Here is an 18713-nt window from a genome sequence, read left to right as displayed (position 1 = left end):
GGAGCACAGGTACAAAGTTTCCTTACCTGCACACTATTACAAAGATCCTGGGGCTGAAGCCTACAGCCTGTTGCTACTACACAGAATAGCACAATACCAGGCTAATACACAAATAGGTCAGGGTGAAGGGGGAGGCAATTGTAAAGCTGGGAGGGGGGGAGGTTTACACAGCCAATCCAAATTCTTTATCAAGATTTGGACTCCATTAATAAAGAAGAGAGGGTCCTAGATTAGTTTTTTCTTCTTTTAATTTGGGAAGCTTTAAATGCAGTAAACACAACAAACTGTAGAAGTAACAAAACATAACAAATAAGTTTTAAAACACAAACAAATAAAATAAGGTGAACATGTTAGCTTCTTTAATAAGCATCATTCTTAATATTTTTGAGAACTTTCAAGGTATGCATTTTTTTTATATCATCTTCAAAAGATAATGATGCCTTGGTGATTTTGACTGAAATCTTGCTCTGTACAAGTTTTGCACTGTCAGGGCTTTTATCTGTTCCAGCAGAAAACATTAGTCAAGAAGGCAGAGGAATTAAGCCCTAAGACTTCAGTGAAATGAACCTAAAGCCCAAACATTTTATTCCTCTCAAATGCTTTTTGAAGATAGTAAGATGCCAATAACTTAAACACAGATAAGCCAACAGATAATTTATCTTGCTTGCTTCAACGAGATATTACGTTTCAACCCAAAATATAAATCTCCCGCAAATTATAGGATAACATCTATAAAATACATAACATCTACAACATTAATATGCAAAATTAAAGTTCCTTTAATAAAAGCCATATTAACCTATTTTCACTCTCATAGAAATTTCATATTCACTCGTAGCCAGTGAAGGAAATTAAGGACCCTCAAAGCCCATTCTCCTATTTCTATGCAATTTCAACCTGTGCTCCTTCAAGATGATTGTTTTCCTCCAGTTTCCACTCAGGGGCAGGAATCTTGCTTCAAGTGCGGGAGGCAGATCTCTGAGATAGCAGTCTAAGGCAAAGTATGCCATTATTATAAAAGAGGCATACCCCTGGAGGTTTGAGATGAGACAGAATTAATTCTACCTCTCTTAGGGAGACAGACTGCATTGATTTAATGGGAAACAATTGCGATCTGGACTACTGGGATGGAACTGCAATTTCAACCGACTATTCAGCAAACTGATTGCTCCCGTGAAATAAGGCCTTACGAAGCTTTCCTCATCTGATTCCTGCGACAGGCACCTGCTGCTGCTTGCGAATCTTGTTGAAGAGTTCCATGTACTGGACCATTGTGTCAGCCGAGCTGTAGATGCTGTCGTGCTTATTGCCAAACACAGATGGGATTCCGGGAGCGTGGCTTCCCATGAAGCTTTGCATGAACTCCATTAACAGGTTCCAGCAGTCGTTGGCCACCACACACGGACAGTATTCCACCTGGCAACAGAAACAAAAGCTCTGAAGCAGCCAGCCGCCAACAAGAACTCTCCAGCGGGCAGTTACGATTCCATCCCAACCTCTCAAAAAGCATAATGTTTAGTAGCAGTGGAGAGGCTCACCCGTTCTTTGCAAGAAAGATTGCTGAGGGTTAATGGAGATTGTGAAAATCCTGAGGCGCTTGAGAACTTTCAAGCAGACACTCTCAAGTTCTAGCTCTATTTAGGGTTGTATCAAACACTGCTGTTTCGTTCAAGCAGCAGATTTCCATTTGTACTATGGAAATTTCCTCTCCGTTGCAGCCCCCACCCATGTATCCTCAAAATCTGCTCCATATGGTTGCGAGGTGCTCCAGAATAGATTTTGGAATCGCGTAGTGTGAGGAAAGGGAACTCCCACTGTGCAAACAGAACTCTGGTCATGCAGCAATGGCTACAACCCTTAAGCTTGTATGGGCTTATCACTGCAAGATTAGAATAAATGCCCAAAGCAAGGGCAAATTCAGTGCCTTTTTGGGGTGGCGTCCATAGCAAATTTTTTTTATTATAAATAAGCATAAGACTAAAATTAGCCAAAGTCACAAAACGTTTGCTCATGTCACAAATGTTGTATTAATTCTGGATTCTGATCAAATCCAGGCTTTGGCAAACCTCTCGGGGGTGGGGAGAAATGGTTCCAAAGCTGAGGAATTGCCAGTCAAGTTACCTTCCTCTAGGATTTTACTGTTCATCCTCAGCAGATGGAGATACAGCTCTCAGCTGATTAGAGACAATTACTGAACCCAGAGGTGGAAGTAGTATTTATACGGTATAGCTGCAATGCCTAGGTAATTGACAAAGTGACACAGCAAGTAAGTACTAGGTAGTGATATGAAAGTGTCAGCTTTTCAAGCGTATGCCTTTGGTTCTGATCAGTGGATCATGCCTTTGGCTGAGATCATCAAGGCTACCGTGTCATTTGTTTTAATTGGCATTCATTGCACAACAAAGGTTTAATGCTACAAATCCAAAAGAAAAGCTTTGTGCAGGTTTGTGTATGTATGTCTATGTTCAGAGCTTGCTAACCACTACCCATTCAGTTCTCCATAGGCATTGGACTAGCCTTGTTTAAAAATCAAAACCATGCCCATAAATCGGCATAAACAACTCAAATTTAATTTGTGAATCACACCCTCTCAAATGCATTTTGATTAGTTCAGAACCAAAGACAGCACATCCTGTTCACAGGAAAAGGTTTCATCTGTAAACAGGATTAGGTCTTTGATAATACTTTTTAAAAATTGTTGAAATTAAAAGACCTAACTGTCTGGATTGCCAAGCCAAAGTTCAATTAGTAACACAACCTCCATTCTAACAAATGGATTACACTTTGAGCACAGGTGTAATATGCCAAGAGACTCTCCTGTCAACCATTCTGTTGTAGCATTCTGCATTAATGGCAGTTTCTGGACCAAGCACAAGGGAAGCCCCATGTAGAGTGTATTCAAGTAGCGTAGCCTTGAAGTTACCAAGATGACCCAGTGCAGGAATGGTTGCAGCTGTCTGCCCTCTTTGCCACCAAGGGCAAGGTTACATACCTGCTCCTTCAGAGGGAGCGCAACCCCATCTGTAGCAGGCAATGGACCAGCTTCTCAGACACAAAAACCACTTGCCCACAGAGCCTCCTTCTTGCCAGGATTCAGGCTCATCTTATGTCCTCTCATTCAGCCCACCATTGCATCCAGACACTGGCCCAGGATCTTCACTGCCTCTTGCTTTTAATGCTATGGACAACGAGAGCTGAGCGTCACCAGCATATTGATGGCACCTAGCTCCACTTGCCCCAGTGATAGCTCCTAATGGCATCAGAGATAGAAATGGCAAATTCTGAATCTAGCAGTGTAAAAACAGCCACCAACACACACACACACACACACACACACACACACACACACACCATTACACTGCTCCAAGACCGCTCAACTTCCGGGGCACTGCCATAAACTCCAAGATAGCACTGGTATGCATTAGCTTTTTAAAACGTCTTGAGGAAAAGCAGCAGTGGACTCTGCTGGGGCACTGACAACTGCCCAAGGATGTCACCCCACTGACACTGGGCTTTCCCTCAACTGAAACAGCTCAGTGACCTCGAGCTGTCAGCTGTCTGAATCTGCTCCGCCAAGAATTGCCCATCCATCCAGTTTTCATTTTTCATGAACCAGGCATATATTCGCCCCTTAAAGAGCTCGTGTTATACAATGCCTACAAAACACTCTATGGAGAACAGTTACACAGCTAATGTGCTACAAATGGTGCTTAGTAAGCTCGTTGTAACGGGATCACTTCTTTTAAAGCCTGTGTGCCAAGCAAATCAACCAACTTGTGGACCCTCAGGTTGAAATAGTCACGGCTTTGCACAGAGATAAAAGATCATGAAGGGAAAGAAAGGCTTCTCAGCACATGTGGAGGAAAAATTGAGTACAACATAGCAACTCCCTTTTTGAGATATTACCCCTTAACCACAGTGGGGTGGGGTGGGAGTCTGGACAGGGATATGGGAAGGGTTTGTGTAGGTTTCATGAACCCTGGATCGCCCTGGTGCCCTGCCTGTGTGCACACCTAGCTGCATGCTCTGAGGGGATAAACCAGGTACTGTTATGTCCTATGGAAGGCCTGGGAAACCTGTGGCACTCCAGATGTTGTTTGACTCCAGCTCCCAAGAGCCCCAGTTACCATGCAGTCCACACCACCTCAAAGGCCCACAAAGACCGTCTCACCTCCTATATACTTATTAGATATGTTTCCTGATTCAGTAAACTGTTTGCTATACCTGTCCTGAGCTGGAGCCATGTAATATATTACCTCATATCCCACCTTCCCCCTTGTTTGAGGAGCATCCTTACCTCCACAGATATACCACGGGCGCTGGGCCCCATGGTAACAGTGCCAATCTTCACCAAGAAATCGCAGTACTGGTACCGGGTTCCCCGGCTCTCTATCTTGTTCCCTTTGGCATTCTGAAAGAAGCCTTTCAGCTTTACCATAAGTACGTCAAAGTTGGCATCTGCTATGAGGCAAGGACCATTTTCAAAGAGAGCGAAGCAGCTGAGGGGATATTCGGAATTGTGCATCACATACATCAGCTTGGCAGCCTGCCCTGAAACAAGAGCAGCATTACTTTCACTTCAAGGTTGTTATTCCTTCCCTCTTAAGATGCTTTAAAATGAAACATCTGTTACATTTTCCTTTGTCTCTTTGCTGCTTGACAACCACTGGGGCTGTTACAGAATCTCTACGTCGCGCTGGTCGCTGAATGGCTTTTCCAGGCTAGCAAAACACAATCAATGTTATTTTACTTAAAGAACCATGATCTTGAGATAAATGAGCATTTGTTCTTTCTAGAGTATATACTTCAGATACACATCCGCTTAACCTCCTTACAAAAGTACACTCAACAACATTCTTTTGCAAGATGGAGAGAAGAGGGGTTTGACTATAATTTGAACTACAACAGTCATTGCAAAAATCTTCAGAAGCCTAATGAATCTATTGTGGCACAGTACTATGCAGAGCACAGTGAACACAAGACCTGGGATTGTATCCAGTGTTGCAGCTCTATTGGCACAATGGACTTCTGCACACACAATAGAGCTTCCTCTCCCTCACCGGTCTACTCCTCCATGATCTCTGGCTCCCCATGGACCTTCAAAGTCAGCTCCAGAGGGCTGGGGACAGGATAGGGTTGCCACATTTCAAAAAGTAAAAACCAGGACACCCCAAAAGTTGTTGAACTTTTTTTGGACAAACCCAGGGAAGATCCGGATGTATGGCAGCCCTAGGGCAGGAGGACAGGAAGAAGTCCTGCACCAGGAGAGCCCACTCTTCCCTGTCCACCTCTGGTAGGTCAGGGACAGCATGGGGAAATGCTGCCTTTTAGAACTCAGAGGTACTTCTGTAAGGAACAAAATACGTACAGTGCTTCCAATCCTTCCCCTACCACTGGAGTGGGAGGGGTGGGGGAAATGCTGCCCTCAATGTCACCTCTAAAGAGCACATAGAACGTTTTGTCTCCCTAACTCAGCGCTGAGATCGGGAGACAAAGAAAAAGTTGTAGGGGCTGGCAAGCCACTTCCTGCAGCTTGCTAGGCTGAATCCAGCCCACAGGCTAGCCAGCCCTGCATTGTAGCCATGCCTAAGTAGACATTAGTACTAAGATCTGCATCTCTGTTACACTCCAGAGAAAGTTTGCCAATCCCCCTTAAAATGAAGGGATTAAGCTGATCTGATCAATGGATCGATTCAGTAATAGCAAATGTTGGTCCTACTGTACCAGTGGGAATTGTACCAGGCAAAAACGATGCTTTTGCAGGATTTGGGGTATATTTGTGGCCTATTTCTTTCCAGTTTTGAGTGGTGTGGGTTGTATTAGACCTGTCTTTTATATATGTTTGGAATGGATGTGATTTTAGACTTCTGTTTTTATACCTGATTTTAATGTCTGTAATGTAAGTTGGTCTGGGGTTGTTTTTTTAAGGCAAGTACAATGATGTGTTAGCAACTGATGTAACTGTCCCCTGTGCTGCAACTGTTTTAGGATTCCAAATAAGATGCATCTTTATAACTAATCTAAATGAGGCTTTAGAAATACCTCTTTAAAAAATCACTGCAGGGTTTCTCTCCAGATTAAACTAGTAGTTATACAGGCAGCCTAATCCGATCTATTTTTAATTCAGATACTCACTGTCACTGGGTTTAATAGGGCTTACTCCCAGATATGCTTACAGTACAGCTCTAGTGGTGTTTTGCTGTTTTTCTCCACAGTTTTAATGTGCTTAGTGAAAGCCAGGAGTAGGGAATTGATTCAAGCCCTACTGAGAAACTGCAGAAATATACCATATTTTTCGCTCTATAGGACGCACTTTTCCCCCTTCAAAAATGAAGGGGAAATGTGTGTGCGTCCTATGGAGCGAAGACGCCATAGCCCCGCGACCCTCTCCCGGCTGGAGAGGTGACGTGCGGCTATGGCAGGAGCCTCTATAGCCGCACGTCAGCTCTCCAGCTAGGAGAGCACGCGCAGGGCTAAAGAAGCCATAGCCCCGCGACCCTCTCCCGGCTGGAGAGGTGACGCGCGACTATGGCAGGAGCCTCTATAGCTGTGCGTCACCTCTCCAGCCGGGAGAGCGCGCGCGGGGCTAAAGAAGTCATAGCCCCGCGACCCTCTCCCGGCTGGAGAGGTGACGCACGGCTATGGCAGGAGCCTCTCCGCTGCGCCTTTCCGCTGCTCCCTGACCTGCTCTTTGGGGCTGGTGGTGGGCTTCCCCCCGCCAGCCCCAAAGAGCAGGTCGAAAGGACCCTGAAGCCTGGAGAGCGAGAGGGGTCAGTGCACACCGACCCCTCTCGCTCTCCAGGCTTCCAAGGTAGCCGCCTGAACGCTTAAATGGCACCTTGTTTTAGAGCGGGAAAACAAGAGGGGGAAAGTTCTCCCCCTCTCTGCGCAGCGCCTCCTGCCGCTTCGCTGAAGGGGCGCTGGGCAGAGAGGGGGATAATTTTTTTTCTTGTTCTCCCCCCTCTAAAACAAAGTGCGTCCTATTGTCCGGTGCGTCCTATGGTGCGAAAAATACGGTATGTATCTCCATGCTAGCAATCATGGATCCAGCCATGTTTATGAACCTGAGGCAAAAGGATGGGTGCCCAAGCACACTGCTGACATCTAGAGGGGAAAATAATTAACTTATGAGAAAGTGGCAAAGAACATTTGCTGGCAATCCAGAATGCCAAACTCCCTGAGCCATATTCCAGGGTGATGAGGAATACACTGAACGTTTCCAAGTTCCTTCAGGAAATCTGGCTTCAGCTACCACTGTAAAACCTCAGCTCTGCTAATTATCTTCCAGATGAATTTAATTCAGGTCTAACAAGTATCACATAGCTTGTAAAATATGTTTTGCTTAGATTAATGGAACCTTGAATCAATCATATGTCATTTGGAAGACACAAACATTGCTGAAATGTTCATTTGTCAACAAGTTTTTGTGTAAAAGTTTCTTTCAAAGACTTACTTGCAGGGTTTATCTGATGATGCTAAAAGTGCTTGGCGCTAGTGGGTTGGATCCTGACTAATGATGCAAAGGTCCACTGAACTTTGTTCACACTGCAGTCAATGGAACAAGCAAGGATGCTGAAAAGGGTGTGTGTGTGCAAAGAGGTACATCTATACCAGCCCAAAGCCAGTGGAGGGTGGGTACACTCTGAGATTTTAGTTTTTTAAGTAAGTCTCAACCCCTTTTAGAACAAAGATTATGAAGCAAAATGTATCGGTGCCATTCAAAACCATTGCTTTGTGAGATATGAACCCACTGTGATTGCTGAGTGCTAGAGAGAAATTTAGATTCATACAACTTGAAGAGAAGACCCCCCAAATGATTTCAAAATGACCCAGGAAGTCCTTCCTTCATTGTCCAGAGAAGGGACTTCCTGGTTCATTCTGAAGCCGTTTTTAGGACTTCCTTGGCCACTTTAAATTTTTCTCTCTACATTCCTACAATGGAGAAGCGACTGGTTCATATGGAAATGATGTCTCATATTCCTTAGTAGAGAAGTGATGGTTCCAAAAGTTAGCAGCAAAGGCAGGAGTTCATGTTCTTTCTGACTCAGGTTCAGTTTAATGCCAAAACTGATATTTTTCTGAGTATGTGTATATTTTTTAAAAAATACCCTGCTAATACAAATACAAATACAAATAAAATCAATCATTAGTATATCGATGTTACAGGGGCTAGATACTGTGTTTGAGAAAGCACGAGTTACAGCCCTGCAAAGTACTCCAGTGCTGCCGTACTTTTTTTTCGTTTTGTGGGTGGGAGGGGAGAGTAATGTATGACACCCCTGCAGTGTAGTCCAGGATTGTTAGCCAGCCTCTGGATGTGTTGGATTTATGTATTTATTTAGGAAAATGCAGTTAAGGCCACTGTACCAGCAACATGGTTTGTGAGAGGAGAATTAATTAAGCTTTTCCACCCTTGGGGGGGAAATAGGGAGATTCTTGAGGGTGGGTTGTTGCTGCTTGCATAAACACTAAAATGGGTGCACCCATGTTAAGGGCTCAAATCCTTTTTGGTAAATAAAGAGAATGAACAGTCGTGGTTTGACCTGCTGTAGATTTAAATTGTAGGAAATTAAATGCTTACCTTGATTGCCCATTGTGGAGGGTGCAGTGTGGTACGTTTCGCAGTCTACACAAAAGGTTCCCTGTTTCTCTGCTCCAAGCAGCTCAAGCTTTCTTGTTAAAATTTCAACTGTTTGCTGGACACTCTTCCCCTCCGTCACTGGCATCTGGGAAACACTAATACAGGAGAAAGGATTTCAACAACAAGAACAACAAAAAACCTCATTGATCAAAATCACAGCCACTATGTACTTTCGTTCTTTATATGCTACCCAAAGAAGCCCATGTTTGTAACATCTTTATTGTCAATATTAACATAGCACTACCAGTGCATATGACCCCTTTGCAAAGTAGATTGTAGTAAAAACAAATTTATATTGTTATTACAGTGGTACCTCGGGTTACATATGCTTCAGGCTACAGACGCTTCAGGTTACAGACTCCGCTAACCCAGAAATATTACTTCGGGGTTAAGAACTTTGCTTCAGGGTGAGAACAGAAATCGTGCAGCAGCGGTGCAGCAGCAGCAGCAGCAGCAGGACCCATTAGCTAAAGTGGTCCTTCAGGTTAAGAACAGTTTCAGGTTAAGAACAGACTTCAAGAACAAATTAAGTTCTTAACCCGAGGTACCACTGTATATCTATTTTTAATTGCTAACTGCTTTGGGATGTTTCATGGGCAGTGATAAACAAGTAAATAAACACAAAAAAATTGTCTGCCACGAGAGGCTTACCATCTAAGTTTCAATAGTGTGGGAGACATACCTGGTTTTTGTAGACTGTCACATAATTTATCTAAAGCCACTTTCAAAAACTCAAATAATTAATAAATGGGGACTTATGTATATAGGCTAAACTGACATGGAAGAGTGTGGAGTGTTAACTCAAGCCACAAAAATTCTCATACTCTGTGGAATCTGCTTTATAACCAAGAGCATTCTGTAACTACAAATATAGACTTATTAACAGTTACTTGCAATAGTTACAACTAGGAAGACAGACTAGAAGAGAGTTGCTGTTCTCCCACTGGCTGTGTTGATATGCCGCAAGTAACTGAGGTACTGCAAGTGTGTGAGTAAACATTTATGGCCTGGTAACTTTTATGATGTTATTTGCAAGGCTGTATAAAGCATTTGAATGAGACTGAGAGTGAGGTAGACTATACAATATCTGCTTGTTTCAGATGTTTTTCTACACATCTTGAATGTGCTATGCACTGGGTATCACTGGCAATGAGGCACAAAACTAAACACATTGGCAAGAATTTATTCAGTTGGTTGTCAAGGCTGATAGACGTACACACACACCCCTGTAATGGTGTACTAGTGAAGAAACACACATTTAGCATAGACACAATTTTTACCATTTTAAAAATGTTGTATGGCTGGTCTAGGTTGTTAGAAGAGAAATAAGGTACACAGTGTTTTTTCTTTGTTTCAGATCTGCCCATTTACTATGATTATATAGAATAAGGATGCTCTTGTTTATATTTACTAGTTCTTGAGACTGATGTGTTGAATTTGGTTTGTTTTTTCTTTATGTACCACTGGGAGGAGCGCAGAGAGTAGAAACACCATGGTGCCCCTTTAGCAACAAATCCAGATGCCTTCATCTGCCCCACCTGCAATAAAACATGTCTCTCCCTTATCGGTCTCTACAGCTACATCTGGCACTGCAACTCTCCAGTGGTCCTGCCCTTACATCAAAAGAAGCCCAGTGCAGCAACAGTATCATAAAAACACTGTCATTAAAATTACTTTTTAAAATTCAAAAACGTTCTAGTTTATAAGCATTCTAAAAATAGTTTAAAAACAATAGCCTGATCTCAGCTAATGATTTCAGGATTTCCAGGAACAGTATCTTTCAGCCATCCATTGGCTCAGTGAGGAGGAATCTTTTCAAATTCCTCCCAAAAGTCAAGAATGAGGGAGGGCATTTCACAGGTGGGGAGCTGTCACTGAGAAGGCCCTGCAATGAATCAACAACAACCCAGCAGCCCCCAGTTGTGGCACTAGCTACTTCAATATGTATATTTTAATTGTAGTATAAAAATATTTTATTATTGTCTATATTTTTACATCATTCTCCTGTAAACTAGTGTGGAAAGGCTAACTATTTTGAATTAATTAGGGTGCAATCCAAACCACAACCAGTGCCTGTTCCCCTCAAGCTGGTGGGGGAAAGAAGGGGGCAACTTGCTGTGGCAGCCTGGAGCTAGCACAGCAATCAGGCTCAATTCTGTCATGTGACGGCAATGGGGCTGTTTCCGGATCCAGCTCAGCTCTTCCCCAGAACTTCAAGGAGGCTTGGATTGCTATGCCCATAATACTGGTCTCTCTGGATTCTCATGGGGATAAAACGAGGAAAGAGAACTGTGTTTACCATTTAAACAAACAGCACTTGCCACCCTGGAAGAAAGGTGGACTTGAAATAAAATACTAAAAATCTGTCATTTATATATCTAAAGGTAAGTCAACAGCAATAATTGACCAGATCCCAGATGACCCTTTGTTAGACCTCATTGTCCATTGTCTTCTCCCTTTTTATCTCCTGCCTTGAGTTTCCACCTAGGTTGAGAGGATGTGTTACTAATGGGGCAACTTAGCCAGATGGGCAGGGTATTTATTATTATTATTGAATCCAGGGCAGGGGTGCGGTGAAGCTGTGGTGGTACCAGCAAGCGCATACTTGCCTACATCCAGCCTCTAATGTCAAATGCATCCACCCAAGGATCCTGACTCTCTGCGTCCTTCATCTTCTCAGCCTGAATGTCACAAACCGATATCCTCCTTTCTCATAATCAGGCAACTGCCTCAGCTATTGCAACAACCCCCCGTTTGCGGGGACACGCAATTCGTTCATACAGCCAGGTCACCTACTTACACCCTCCCCCCGCTGAAGGCGTCTCAACGGCAGTTGCATCTATTTGAACAACCCTGCCTCCCGCTGCTGCTGCTTCACGAGCATCTCGACTCGCCTTGTCTTTAAAGCGCCGGTAACCCAATTCTACTACAAAACCCGCCGCTCGCGTGTTCACACGTTACAGTTCTAAAACCTATCCTTCCCCAACTCCTTTTCGAAGTCTTTTCGGCTACTGATCGTCTCCCATCAAGCACCACCAGCCTGCTACAAACTCTGCGGCAGCAAAATGCCCGAGTCAATCAATACCCGAGTCAAAATGCCGTACCAGGTGACTCCCATGCTTCCGACGGCCTCCGCGAGAGACAGGGGTAGTCCTTGCAGAAGAAAAAGAAAGAAAGATCGATCGCGGCTCCAAGGCGCTTCCCTCCTGCCCTTTTAAACGCGTGCAAAGAATGCTCTTCGGGGCGTCTGCACAGGAGCCTCCTTGCCGGAACAGGGACGAAGAAACAGCCTCGCCTTCCACGCTCTCACAGAAGAAAGCCAAAAGGAAGTGATGCAACCGAGCTGAGAAAGGCCCCATCCAGAACCAGCCACCTGGTGCTCCAAGCAGGTAATGCAGAAGCATCGTCCAGAGAGGAGCAATGTGGGCATCTATGAAGCCATCCTGCCCGAGATCCGGGTCTGGATCAGTACCTGGATGAAATGGGACCAGAAGGAAACCCCCCACGGTGGAAGAAAGGCGGGATTTTTTTTTAATTAAAAAATATAATAAATAAGCGCTACAGCTATAAGCTGTAGTATGAATTGAGTGGGATTTTGGTCTGCAAAGCCAAACCAGTCTCAGCGTCAGCTCTAACCTGCGATGATACTGCAGGGTCGTGTTGCTGCCATGCGCTCCAGCTTCACACCCCACCTACACTGAGAGTATTCCTACACCGCAGGGTTGTTGTCAAGCCCCCAACGTCAACACTGCAGAGCTGGGGTGGGGCATGTTTTTTCTCCGCCTCGGCTTGAAACACGGATCTGCAGTGTGAGGACAGGGGGCTGCATCGCCACGGAAGTTTGAACAGGCAGAGCTGTTCATATGGGGGTTTTCCTTTGAGGGGGGGTGTGCTTCTTCACACGAAATAAGCTCTCCCTCAGCAAGGGAAAGCACGCCCGACTTTGCCGCGGCCATTTGCCCCTGAGCAGACACCGCAGCGCCGCCAGCGCGAGATCCCGGGATTCCTCCACTGATTGCTATGGGCAGCTGTCACTTCCGGCCCCGAGGGGCATTTTAAAATGGCTTCTCTAAGAAACCAAGAGGGTGGCCCACACTTAGGCAAACTCGCAAAGACTCAGTTAAAGACTAACACAATTTATTTATTTATTTATTTGTATTTTTTTAAAAAACCCCCACATTTTTATATTAAAGATTTCTTGGTTTGCAAAAGTATGTGCAATGTCTCTTTTTTCAAGTTACATTTTCTACAGATCAGTTTCATTTGCTGAGACATTAGTGTTACCTTAGGAAGAAAAGGGGGAAAGAGGTGGGGGGCATGGTGAGTAGGATCGGGGTCGGGTGGCAATGCTTCTATCCTACTTAATGTATGTGTGGGGTTTTGTGTCAGCGTCGCTTGTGCTATTTCCTATTTGCTTGTGTTCGCACCCCAACCTCTCACCACCAAAGGAGACTAAGACAATTTATTTGACCGTCAGCTTTCGCCATAAGCAGTGAGGCTTACTATGCCTCAACAGCTGGGGATGCCGCAAGAATCTCTGCTGTAGAGTTCAACGGGAGCCCGGAAACCGCCTATCCGGGCAACGACGCGTCTCTGTCCATTCATAGCTCTGTGGTCGGAAGGGTTCTCCACGAGCGCGCATGCGCTTTGCAACTGCCCCCCTCACACGTGTGCCGGCTCTTCAGCTCGGGGGGCACCATGCCGAAAGTGAAGCGCTCGAGGGGTTCCGGCGGGGCGGCGAAGGCGGCGTCCGTTCCGCTGGCCGAGCAGATCCTCCAGGGCGACTCCGTGAAGCCCGTGACGAGGGTGAAGCGCCGGGGCAAAGCGGGGGAGCATGGCGGCGGCGGCGGCGAGGACGAGTACGTGGACGAGAGGCTCTCCCGGAGGATCCTGGAACAGGCTCGGATCCAGCAAGAGGAGCTGGAGGCCGAGCACGGCGCCGCGGGCGGAGGCGAGCCCGAGAAGGCGAAGACCACCGTCCTGGGTGAGCTTCCCGTGGGCTCGCCGGGGTCTCTTCTTCTCCACGAGGAGGCTGGGCCGCAGCATACGGTGGGGTGGGGGTCACTTGCTTTGCTTGACTCCAACCCCCTGCACCTTCAGGTGGGGCTGGGAAGGACCCCACTCTGAGCGCCAGCCTCCTCCTCCCCGCTTGGTTCCCTCCAGGTGGGGCTGGGCTGCAACATCTGCTCTTGCTAATGCTATCCCTGAAGGAGCGTCTTCACCCCCATCGTTCAACCGGGACACTGAGGTCCAGCTCCGAGGGTCCTCTGCTGGTTCCCTCACTGCGAGAAGCGAGGTTGCAGGGAACCAGGCAAAGGGTCTTCTCCGTAGTGGCGCCCGCCCTGTGGAACTCCCTCCCACCAGATGTCAAGGAAATAAACAACAACAGTCATACCTCGGGTTACAGACACTTCAGGTTGCGGTTTTTTGGGTTACGGACCGCCGAGACCCGGAAGTACAGGAACGGGTTACTTCTGGGTTTCGGCCGTCACACATGCACAGAAGCGCAAAATCGCGCTTTGCGCATGCGCAGAAGCACCGAATCACAACCTGTGCGTGGGCAGATGCACTGCTGCGGGTTGCAAATGTGCATTCCGCATGGATCACGTTTGCAACCCGAGCGTCCACTGTATCTGACTTTTAGAAGACATCTGAAGGCAGCCCTGTTTAGGGAAGTTTTTAATGTCTGGTGTTTTATTGTATTTTTAATATTTTATTTGAAGCTGCCCAGAGTGGCTGGGGAAACCTAGCCAGATGGGTGGGATATAAATAAATTATTATTATTATTATTAATAATAATAATTTATCATAGATGGGGCTGGTGGGAGTTGTAGCTTATAAAGCTCTGGGAGGCCTGTGGACCAACCCGATAGGCAGTGCTTAGTGGCCAGAGAATGCTAACCCACTTGGTTGGGGGAGGAACAGAAAAATGTGATGAGATAATGGGAAACAGAATTTTTGGAATAGAGTTGGAAGGGACCCTGAGGGTCATCTAGTTCAACCTCCTGCATTGCAGGAATTTCAACTAAAGCATACCTGACAGATGGCCACCCAGCCTCTGCTTTAAAACCTCTCGTGAAAGAGTCTACCATTTTCCAAGGGGGTCCATGAGGTTTACCCTCCAGAGCAGGAGAAAACGAACTTGCTCCATCTTCCATGTGACAGCCCTTTAGATATTTGAAGAAGGAGCATTTCACACTTCAGTGCTTTGTTGCAGGTTCCATGTGTTATAGTTATAACTTTTTTTTGTTAAGTTTCCGAGACCTGAAAGAAGTAGCTGCATAGGAAGCTGCACTATACTAAGTCAGACCATTGTTCCACCTTACCCAGTATTTTTGACAGCAACTGGCACTAGCCTTAGCTAGTGATGCCAAATATCAAACCAGGGCAGACGCTCTACCACTGAGCCAGGATTTGTTTATTCTGATGAAATATCCAAACCTGTATTTGTTCTACTCTTTCCAGGACCTTCCTCAAAGGACAGAGATTCAGATACAGATGATGATGAGTGGCCAACACTGGAGCAAGCTGCAGCGATGGGGAAGGGAGAGTACTGTGATGAGGTAACTGTGAATCCAGAGGATGAAAAAGCCATTGAGATGTTCATGAACAAGAATCCACCACTGAGGTAAACACTGGAGTGCTCAAATCCTGACAGTTGCTTAGACTTTATTTTTTATGTTGCAGTATTTATAGATTGCTTAGTGGTAAAAACTTAGACATGAAAAGCAAGTTGACAAACAAAAATATAAATCAAATCAGCAGTTTTATACACACACACTATACATGTCAACTTTACATGTCTGGGTAGGCTTCCCTAAACATAAATGTTTTTAGCAGGTGCTAAAACACTATACAAAGAAGGTACTTGCTTAATGTCAATGGGCAGGGAGTTCCATAGTGTAAGGAACCAAACTTTCAGTACGGAAGTACCTACAAGCACAGAATGGACATTGTGTGGGACTTGTAAAAGTGCCTGAGTGAGCATATGTGGAGTAAAGCTGTTAATGTTTTTGTCTCTGAGTGAATTGAGCTTGAATTAGGCTATGTTGCTTGACAGCCATCTGGTAGGGAAGATGTGTGTATACTCTTTCCCTTACCCCCTTGTCCATTCTCATTTATGCAGTTTTTAAGAATGTGTAATGTCCTACTTCTTCTGTGACAGTTATCCAGTGTAAAATTAATTGTGAGCCATTTCCTTTCTGGAAGGGAATTAAGGCTCGTTGAACTGTGTACAGGACTGTAAAACTATTTGAAATTGTTAGGCTTCTAGGTGACTAAGTTATCTTTGCTATATGGTTTTACCTCCACCCCCACTCTGAGTTTTATCACTTCAATGAGCCCTGGGTGCAAGTGCCTATTTTGTATTGGTTATACTTGAGTGGGTTCTGAGTGAAGAAAAAGAATATGATAGAGTTTCACAGTGGTTGTTTTCCTTCCTTATGATCATTTGTGGTGCTGTATGTGCCTGTGGTACATGCAGATAGTCCACGATTGGCAAAACCTTGACTCTCCAGAAGTTGCTGTACTGTAGTTTCCATCAGCCCCAGAAAGCATGGCCAATGGCCAGGGATGATGGGAGTTGTAGTTCAGCAACATCTGGAGGGGCAAAGGTTGCCCACCTCTGATAGTGTTCCCCATAACCTGTAGTCTCTGCACACACAGCAGATCTTGGTGCTGCTTTCTGAGGCCACTGACATCCCAGCAACAACTGCAGTCTTATGTAGGGGAATTAAAACTTGTTGTCAAGCTGGCTGTACAGAAAAAATATTTGAATTTTTTAGGCCCCCAGGTACCTTGTGTTTTTCTATATCGGACTATCTGCACATTTTTGCTAATGTATGCGGAGAAGGGAACAATTGAGTAGAAGCCATTTAGTATTACAGTGATACTTTTATGTGTGAACAGACCCTTAACAGAATATCTCATCTAAGAATTCTGGCACTGCTTTGCTTATGGAACTGGCATATTTTCATTCTCAGCAATAAGTAAAGCAAGCTAGCACCCAAGTATACTTTTCAATTCTGTTCTTATTTTTGTTTTAACCAGCAGATGGTGCTTTAGTTATTATTTTAGGCATGCCGTCTTTGATACTGCACGGGTAGCAGGAAGCACAATTTTCAGCCCATTCTGTTTGGCATGCCCAGTAATGACCAAGTTTCCTTTCTCCAAGATTGGAATGCAGAGCAGGAACCTATGGCCCTCATATGACTTACCCATGTTAGAATTTCTTCATGCAAAATAGATTTGGGCTGACACCTCTCTTTTGGCATCACGTTATTTTTGTGAATTGAAATTTTAATTTAACCTTTAAAACTTTTGAGAGCTGCCCGTTCTTGTTGTCAATATCTTCATTGAGCTAGAACCCCAAGATCTTGTCCTCAGCAGATGCCTGTTGCCACCTTCAGGCTTGTTTGTATTGCACAGCAGCCTTTTTCACTGAACAGTACCAGTATGGCAGACAGTTCACTTAGCAAAGGTGGGTAGCCACGTGAGCAAGGGATATCACATGTGGAAACTTCATCTCTCCTGTTAAATTCTAGGCTGGGAATCAATCTTATTGTTGCCTCTGTTGCTTTGATTTGCCAATGAGCTTTCTAAGTTCCCTGATCCATATTGTTTCCTCTGGATACCCATTAGGCGCACCTTGGCAGACATTATCATGGAGAAGATCACTGAGAAGCAGACAGAGGTGGAAACTGTGATGTCCGAAATATCTGGTCGGCCCATGCCACAGCTTAATCCCCGTGTCCTGGAAGTCTACAAGGGTGTCAGAGAAGTAAGAGTAATGCTACTTCTGTGCAAATAGGTGTGTGTGCTTCTGCACACATCAGGTTGGACTTAGTCCAGCTGCTGCAGCGTTTAGAAATCTTAGTTTTGGGCAACTCTTTGCTTGCTCTGATTCACCACCCATAGCATGATTGGTGTGGGTGGGGAACAGCTAATGGCTGTGTTTCCATACTGGCACTATAGGTTAAGATGATGCATTATACATATGAATATTAACTAGAATTTGTTTCCATGCTGATAGACTGGTACAGATTTTGCTAGTATGTGGAAAATTAAGAATATCCTATCTGAATGCTTCTTAAAATACATTCACTGAAGATCTCTTAAACAATGGGTATAAACCCTGGAATAAAGTAGCCTTATCTGCTTGTCCGTGTTAAATTCATCTCTCTCTCTCTCTCTCTCTCCCCCCCCCCCCCATTTCTTTTTCAGGTGCTGTCAAAATATAGGAGTGGGAAACTGCCTAAAGCATTCAAGATCATCCCAGCCTTGTCCAACTGGGAGCAGATCCTGTATATCACAGAGCCTGAAACGTGGACAGCAGCTGCCATGTACCAGGCAACAAGGTAGGACTCCATCTGTGACACTGCAGGGAATAATGTGTTGTCTTGAAGGTTTCATCCTGCCCCATCCCATGAGCTGCCACAATTCCTTTGATTCTTTCATTTTGCTCTGCTCATCCTGCAGTAGATCGAATAGCCAAAATACAGCACTATGCAGCAGATGAGTCCTTATGTTCAATGACATACAGAAATGAAAGTCCTTGTTTCAATATTACTGATACTTGTTTCCAATATCACTGTCCTACACGTGGGAAAAGTAAATGTGTGGATTGATTACAGAGCAGTTTGTGTTTATATTTCCAATAGCTCCTTTTCTTTCATTTGGGATCATAGCACTACACTGCACTTCTTAATGCATGCACATACGCATCACCCTGTGCTTAAGTTTGCTGCTTTTCAGAAGTGGAACCCTCCCCCCATCAAATCCTGGGCACAAGATCAAATTCTGCCCCCTGCCCCTCTCCCCAGTGTGTGAGCAGTCAGGTTGCTTTGATCTCACCACTAGCACCCCTCCTCTCATCTACTCAACTACTCCTGCCCAGTATTGCAGTGCATGAGGCTCCTCTTATAAAAAGAAACCTGTTATTTGACAAAGCGTATCCAAGCAGGAACAAAGATAATATGCAGTGTCTGATTAAAAAATGACCTTTCTATCTATCTATCAGCGTTTGAATGACCCTTGTTTGAACGAACTGTTAAGAAACTAGCAAAAAGGTATG

General features: G+C 44.9%; 2 protein-coding genes across 4 annotated transcripts in view; one reads left to right on the top strand and one right to left on the bottom strand.

The window, feature by feature from the left end:
• Nucleotides 1-337: 337 nt before the first annotated feature.
• Nucleotides 338-12616, bottom strand: MED20 (mediator complex subunit 20). Of its 3 annotated transcripts, none has more exons than XM_081010169.1 (4): nt 11746-12616; nt 8582-8736; nt 4298-4551; nt 338-1416 (listed from the first exon to the last, which is right to left on the bottom strand). In XM_081010169.1, exons 1-4 carry the CDS (start codon nt 11757-11759, stop codon nt 1201-1203), a joined length of 639 nt encoding a protein of 212 aa, XP_080866295.1. In that variant the 5' UTR covers nt 11760-12616; the 3' UTR covers nt 338-1200. The 3 variants fall into 3 exon arrangements, with proteins under 3 accessions (XP_080866295.1, XP_080866294.1, XP_080866296.1); XM_081010168.1 differs by lacking the exon at nt 11746-12616 and adding an exon at nt 11251-11701; XM_081010170.1 differs by lacking the exon at nt 11746-12616 and having other exon boundaries at nt 4298-4546; nt 8582-8718.
• A 667-nt stretch (nt 12617-13283) lies between these two features.
• Nucleotides 13284-18713, top strand: part of BYSL (bystin like) — a 9145-nt gene continuing 3715 nt past the window's right edge. The window contains exons 1-4 of the mRNA XM_081010113.1: nt 13284-13625; nt 15107-15269; nt 17282-17420; nt 17864-17997. Coding sequence (XP_080866239.1) covers nt 13340-13625; nt 15107-15269; nt 17282-17420; nt 17864-17997 — 722 coding nt within the window. The 5' untranslated portion in view covers nt 13284-13339. The remainder of the gene's footprint in view (nt 13626-15106; nt 15270-17281; nt 17421-17863; nt 17998-18713) is intronic.

The sequence above is a fragment of the Podarcis pityusensis genome, assembly GCF_964106645.2.
Source record: "Podarcis pityusensis genome assembly, chromosome: 6".
Taxonomy (NCBI): Eukaryota; Metazoa; Chordata; class Lepidosauria; order Squamata; family Lacertidae; genus Podarcis; species Podarcis pityusensis.
The sequence above is the reverse complement of the archived record's forward strand: the minus strand, read 5'-3'. Positions and strand labels throughout refer to the sequence as shown.